This window comes from Sinocyclocheilus anshuiensis, unplaced genomic scaffold, assembly GCF_001515605.1.
Source record: "Sinocyclocheilus anshuiensis isolate Anshui unplaced genomic scaffold, SAMN03320099.WGS_v1.1 scaffold21, whole genome shotgun sequence".
NCBI lineage: Eukaryota > Metazoa > Chordata > Actinopteri > Cypriniformes > Cyprinidae > Sinocyclocheilus > Sinocyclocheilus anshuiensis.
The window spans coordinates 420,183-427,224 of record NW_015536472.1 but is presented as its reverse complement, the minus strand read 5'-3'; the positions used below and the strand labels follow the sequence as shown (position 1 = coordinate 427,224).

At 32.4% G+C, this 7,042-nt stretch overlaps 1 protein-coding gene across 1 annotated transcript in view; it reads right to left on the bottom strand.

The window, feature by feature from the left end:
- The window catches only part of LOC107701315 (tubulin-specific chaperone E-like), a 9,349-nt gene that overhangs the window by 688 nt on the left and 1,619 nt on the right, over positions 1-7,042 (bottom strand). Inside the window, exons 4-15 of the mRNA XM_016503336.1 lie at positions 6,787-6,872; positions 6,604-6,703; positions 6,402-6,504; positions 5,501-5,577; positions 5,334-5,426; positions 5,204-5,268; positions 5,011-5,101; positions 3,073-3,196; positions 1,462-1,615; positions 1,242-1,310; positions 1,093-1,152; positions 174-265 (exon numbers count right to left, since the gene is read on the bottom strand). Of these exons, the coding sequence (XP_016358822.1) occupies positions 174-265; positions 1,093-1,152; positions 1,242-1,310; positions 1,462-1,615; positions 3,073-3,196; positions 5,011-5,101; positions 5,204-5,268; positions 5,334-5,426; positions 5,501-5,577; positions 6,402-6,504; positions 6,604-6,703; positions 6,787-6,872 (1,114 nt within the window). The remainder of the gene's footprint in view (positions 1-173; positions 266-1,092; positions 1,153-1,241; positions 1,311-1,461; positions 1,616-3,072; positions 3,197-5,010; positions 5,102-5,203; positions 5,269-5,333; positions 5,427-5,500; positions 5,578-6,401; positions 6,505-6,603; positions 6,704-6,786; positions 6,873-7,042) is intronic.

Below are 7,042 nucleotides of genomic sequence, written 5' to 3'. Positions count from 1 at the left end.
GCAATATAACAAAGAGTGAAAAATTGAAGGGGGTCTGAATACTTTCCGTACCCACTGTATATTAAGCAAGCCAAGTTTATCATAAGGTTCGTAAGAAATAAAAAATACAAGTGTAGGAAGTGAAAAATGAATGGGAATGAAGAATGAGTTTTTGTGTGCAAGTCCTGTTTTACCTTCGAGCAGGTGTAGCTGAGCTTTAACTCCATTCCTGGTAATTTAAGCAGCCGATGTAAAAGCCCCTTCACCTTCTGAACGATCATCGAGCCTGAAAACAGCAGAAAACACCTCAAACATCCGTCACACGTGGGACTCGTCAGCGTTTCTAATGCACGCTTTTACCTGGCAGCTTCTTCTCTATGGGCTTCCTTATAATAATTATTATATATATATATATATGTGTGTGTGTGTGTGTGTGTGTGTAACTTATTTTATTTCAGCTTCTTTATTTCATTTCTCATTTTCCATTAGTGCAACTTCAGGTACAAAAAAAATAAAATAAACTAAAACTAATACATAAAAATTAATAAAAACTATACACACACACACATATATATATATATATATATATATGTATATATATATATAACTAATAAAAATGACAAAAACACATCACAAAATTACTAAAACTAACTCAAATGAACAACCAAAACTAAAACCATAAAGAAAATATTTTTTGTTACTTGACAAGAAACTTTAAATAAAATAAGATACAAAAAAAACTAAACTTAGTTTATTTCAGCTACTTTCATTTCTCATTTTCATTTAGTTTAACTTGAAGTACTAAAACAATTAAAACTAAGTGAACTAAAACTAATAAATTAAATAAATGAATAAAAACTATATAGACGTAAAAAAAAAAAAACGAATAAAAATGACAAAACACAAAAAACCGAATTAAAATTAAAGTGAAAACAGAAAAAATAATTATAAAATCTAATTTAAAATATTAACGAAAACTAATAGTATTTCAAATATGTTTGACCCTGGAGCACAAAACCAGTCATAAGTGTCAATTTTTCACAAAAAAAATGCATCATCTGAAAGCTGAATAAATAAGCTTTACATTGATGTGTTTCTAATGCGCGCTTTTACCTGGCAGCTTCTTCTCTATGGGCTTCCTTTCCGAATCCTCCGGACAGACGAACGTTACGGCTGAAATGAAAGCAGAGACGTTGAGAGACCTTCATGCGGCGATGGTTTTAACGGTCTGTATTGATGTGAAGATGACGGAAGATTCCTACTTAATAACTGATTTTTTAGAGCAAATGGTTTCTGTTCTCTCAGCTCGCCCTCGTCTGGAGCGCCGTACTCTGAACAAACAAACAAACAAACCATCAGAAAGCCGTGACCAGCCAATGAGATCAGATCAGATGTTTAATATGCAAATGAGCGGAACCAATGAGCTTCCTCTGTGGGCGGAGCTTCCCAGCTCAGAGTAGAAAGCCGCAGCGCTGGACTCACTCTGGAGGAGTGCGAGGAATCGTGGGTGTTCGCTCATGAAGTCTGTGTTGGGCTGGTTCTTCTCCGGGTCACTGTGACCTCCGGCCTTTAGCCACGCCGCTCCGAACATCTTACAGTAATCCAGCTCCGCACCCCTCCTCTCATCCGACAACACCTGAGAACAACACCAGATCAAGCTACTGCAGCATATTTGATACGCAAGGCCTCTAAATGATCATCATGATCAATCTCCTCCACGTCTTCTGTCTCTGATTGAGAGTTTAGAGTGTTTTATCCAGTCGAAGCTCTTTTAGTGTAATTGTACACACGTCCAGCTTCAGCTGGAGCTTCTCGTGTCAAATCTTGACTGATTTTTCTCAAGTAAACGTCATATTTCCAGATGAGCACTTACTGGACTGAAGCAGCTCAGCTTTACTTGATTCTCCATCAATCATGTTTTAGAGTCTCAAATCTGATCCTCAGGATCTTTTGAGGAGCGTTTGTTTCCAGAAGCTTTACTTTCACTGTTCCTCAGCGGAGGAATGATCTTCACAAGCCTCCAGAACATCTCACATCTTCTGAGGAGCCTTTATTTCTTCAGCTCTCGATCAGCACTGGATTGCATTGCATTATTTAAATCTCATCGTACTAAGATTACTGGAGATATGGCTAGGGATGCAGCGGTTAACCGATTTCACTATTAACCACGCTTTAAAACATCATGGCTAATTAAATGTAAATGTATAAATAAATAAATATATGTAATAACATGACGATAAAAAAAGAATTAAATGTCTTGATAAAAACAAATATAGTTCATTAGTAATAAAATTGAATCCTTACTTTATTTTTATTAACTTTTTCCTTTATGTATTATTTTCTGTATTTATTTTTACATTTATTTACTTATTCTTTCATTTTTTTTTATATTTAATTAATTTATGTATGCATTAGTTACTTATTTTTAAATGTATTTATTCATGCGTTTATTTATTTATTTTTTATATTTATTTATTCCCATTTCCAGATTTATTTGTTCACTTATTTCTTTTTATTTTTCGGTGTGCAATATGCAAATGAGGGGGCGGTCCTTGCGGAGCTCCAGTGAATCATTGGTTGAGAGCTCAAGAAGAAGCAATCAGAATTTGTGGGATCAACTGGAGAGTTGCAAGATATTTTCACAGATTACTATGTTGAATTATATTATAGCGACTGAATTGAGCTACTTATCCTGACAGTTTCATCATTAAGCCCCGAACCATCATACCAAAAAATATCTTGTTGGTTTTTTCTCTAGGTTCTCTACTTCAGGTCCAAAAGAAATCTTATTTGACTTATATGACTGATATTATGGGAGTATCTCATTGATTTACATTACAAGCATCAGAATTTCATCATATCAGTATCTGTACCAAATTCATGTTTTTGCTCAGTTTGAGTCTCTGAATAAGATTGAGCTGTTTTTTTCCTCCATAATCTCACATTATCAGACTGTATAAGCCATAAACGCATGATGCATCAAATATGATACTCAACAAAAACACATGCTGATTTTTCCGGACTATTATGTCATATGTCAGGCCTTACAGTGTTAAAGTTTGAACTCAGAAATGACTTTCGTTTGAGCGTCACCTGTCTCATGTCGAGCAGCTCCAGGCGGCTCAGTCGCGCGATGATGATCTGACGCGAGGTTTCCAGGTTCTTCTCTCTCTGCAGCAGCGGGTTCCTCCTGCAGGACAAATGAAAGACACAGACACTCAAACACACACACACACACACACACACAGAGACATCAGCTTATTATCATTCATTACAAAACATCTTCATTGCTCAAACTGAAATAAAATGTAAGTCGCTTTGGATAAAAGTGTCTGCTAAATGCATAAATGTAAAATATGAAAAAGCTTATTTTTTTCTTATTTTATTTTGGATGGTCACTAAGGCAATATTTCTAATTTAGTTTAGTTTAAAATGAAGTACCAAAATAAGTAAGATTCAATTCAAATTTAAAATGCATGTATTTTACATAATATGTACCTATATACATGTATAACATGTATATGTATTTTCTAATTTTTTCTAAAACCGAAATAAAATATTAAAAAACTATATAAAAATGTTTGAAAAAATAATAATGACAAAAACACACAAAAAATACTAAAACTTTAACTAAACTATAAATGAAAACAAAATGTAAAACTGCAATATAACAAAGAGTGAAAAATTGAAGGGGGTCTGAATACTTTCCGTACCCACTGTATATACATGTATAACATGTATATGTATTTTCGAATTTTTTCTAAAACCGAAATAAAATATTAAAAACTATATAAAAATGTTTGAAAAAATAATAATGACAAAAACACACAAAAAATACTAAAACTTTAACTAAACTATAAATGAAAACAAAATGTAAAAATAAAAAATCTAATTCAAAATATTACTATAAATATATACTTTTAACGATACTAAAATAACTCATTTATACTACCATTCTGTTCAAAAACAAAAAGGGTTTTTCAAGCATCAAAACTAAAGTTTGAGATTTGTTACACACAGACACAGACACAGACACAGACACTCACACAGACACACACACAGACACAGACACTCAAACACACACACACACACACACACACAGAGACATCAGCTTATTATCATTCATTACAAAACATCTTCATTGCTCAAACTGAAATAAAATGTAAGTCGCTTTGGATAAAAGTGTCTGCTAAATGCATAAATGTAAAATATGAAAAAGCTTATTTTTTTCTTATTTTATTTTGGATGGTCACTAAGGCAATATTTCTAATTTAGTTTAGTTTAAAATGAAGTACCAAAATAAGTAAGATTCAATTCAAATTTAAAATGCATGTATTTTACATAATATGTACCTATATACATGTATAACATGTATATGTATTTTCTAATTTTTTCTAAAACCGAAATAAAATATTAAAAAACTATATAAAAATGTTTGAAAAAATAATAATGACAAAAACACACAAAAAATACTAAAACTTTAACTAAACTATAAATGAAAACAAAATGTAAAAATAAAAAATCTAATTCAAAATATTACTATAAATATATACTTTTAACGATACTAAAATAACTCATTTATACTACCATTCTGTTCAAAAACAAAAAGGGTTTTTCAAGCATCAAAACTAAAGTTTGAGATTTGTTCCCCATAAATTAGAAAATATGTTTATTTTATTATGTTATTATATAATTATATCATGTATATGTTTATTATATTTAGAGCAAGAATCATTAGATGACATTAAAAGACTCTTAATTAAGGATCACAGAATTCATTCTCATTTGAAATCTTTGGCTCTTATCCGTCAAACCACCAGGTTTTAATCATTTCAAATAGAATCAGATTTAGCAGATCACTTTTCTTTGATATATTTAATAAGTTCAGTTGTTTGAGTTTTACATAAATATCTGTTACACTGAATGACGATTGAAACATTAAAGTAGAGACTTTACTTGCATTCAATATGCTTTCTATGTATATAAAATCACTTCTGTAAATGTAATTTGACGCAGACAGTAAAATGGGACATTTTCACATGATCCTTTATATTCACCTCTGAAATGTTGTTGTCGTCTAGTAAAAGTGTCTTCAGTGCAGGAAACAAAGCCGTCTTGTTGCCTTCACAGCATGAAAATGTTATTTTTTTACTTTATGCATGCACACACACACATCATGGATATGAATATAGAGCTTGTTGAGTCATTTGAAACGCTCTGGTACCTGGTGAAGCATCACTGAACTGAAAGACTGATAAACCGCTGCTGGACAGATTCAGCTTCTGCAGCCTGAAGATTCAAACATTATTTCACAGTTATGATGTTGTTATGATGATGTTATGTTTAGGTCTTACCCGGGTAGATGTGAGATTTCCAGCACCGTCTCCTGGACTATCTGGTTACTGGATAAATCCAGAACTTTTAAAGCCTGTAGCACATGCTCTGGTCTAGATGAAAGAAGGCACGATTGGTTTCTGTGATATGAGGAATATTTCTGCTCTGTGACATGAATATGATGTACCTTAATAATTCTGTGACGTCGTTGTCAGCGAGATAAAGTTCCTCGACCTGCGGCCACATGGGGGCGCAATGGAGAACCTGCCAAAGACAGAGGGGTCAGAAGTCAGAGCTGGATCCACATTCACATACACTACCGGTCAGAGGTCTGGAATAATTACAATGCATTTATGTTTTTGAAAATAGTCTCTTCTGCTCATCAAGGCTGCATTTATTTGATCACAAATATGGTAAAACAATATAATAGTGAAATATTATTACAATTGCATTAGTTAATTAGTATAAATTCAAACTAATAATCATTTTAAATTTAACAGAATTCTACTGTATTTTTACAGTAATATTGTTAAATATTATAATTTTATTAATATTATTACTGTATTACTTATTATTTTACTTTATCCGTACAATAATATTGTAATTACTAATTATTTTAAATATTTTATAATATTACTGTTTGTACTGTATTCTTACAGTAATTAGTAAAATATAATTAATTATTTTAAATATTTCACAATATTTTTAAATGTATTTCTGACAGTGATATTGTGAAATATTAGTACAATTTATTTAATTAACGAATTATTAACTAAAACATTTCACAATATTACTATTTTTACTATATTTTTACAGTAATATTAAAAAAGAAATATTCCAGTTTTAGTAATTAGTGAATTATTAATTTATTTATTTCCATTATTATTATTATTAATTTATGAATAATAATTAATTGTTGTCTATTATATTAATTAATCAATAATAATAATTACATCATTATTATTTAATAATTAAATTTATTATTTAATCATAAGCATTTTTCAGTATTACTGTAAAAATACAAAAATAGTAATATTAAGAAATATTACAATTAGGTTAATGAATTATTATTAATTTACCTATCTGACCTGAGTCCAGGTGAGCGCGCAGCTGTTGAGTGACAGCACCCTCAGACAGGAGAAGGCGGGGCTTAAACGGCTCGGGTCACTGGAGGTGCTCAATCTGTTGTGACTACACAGAGATATTGAAACGGGACTTTCAGCGCTCAAACCCCATAAGCGGACCTCAGAAGGGAATAACATGGTGTCAGGTGTGATCAGACGGCCTCACCTGAGCTGCAGCTCCTGCAGAGACTCCAGCTGCTCGGTGATCGCCGCCAGCACCTCCCATGAGCTCAGCAGGTTTCCAGACAGATCCAGAGACCGAGCGACTGAGATGCTGTTAAAGAAGCCTCACGCAGCATCTTCCTGTTCCTGTCTGAGAACATCAGTGATGCATTTTTTCGAAGGATACAAGGTGTGGCATTTCTGATCTCATTCTCCGGACCGGGACCAGACACCTCGCATCTCCTCAGACTGATTTCTGTCAGGTTCTCCAGCCTTCGGGAGCACAATAAACACATTTTGCATTCTGAAAAAGCCTTCTTAATAACAGAACTAGATGTTATTTAATGCAGGACACTACAGTCAGGCACTAGTCAATTTTGAGTTTTTGCTTCAATTGCATGTCTTCTTTCAGACTAGTGGAAAGAAAACATCCAAAATACTCA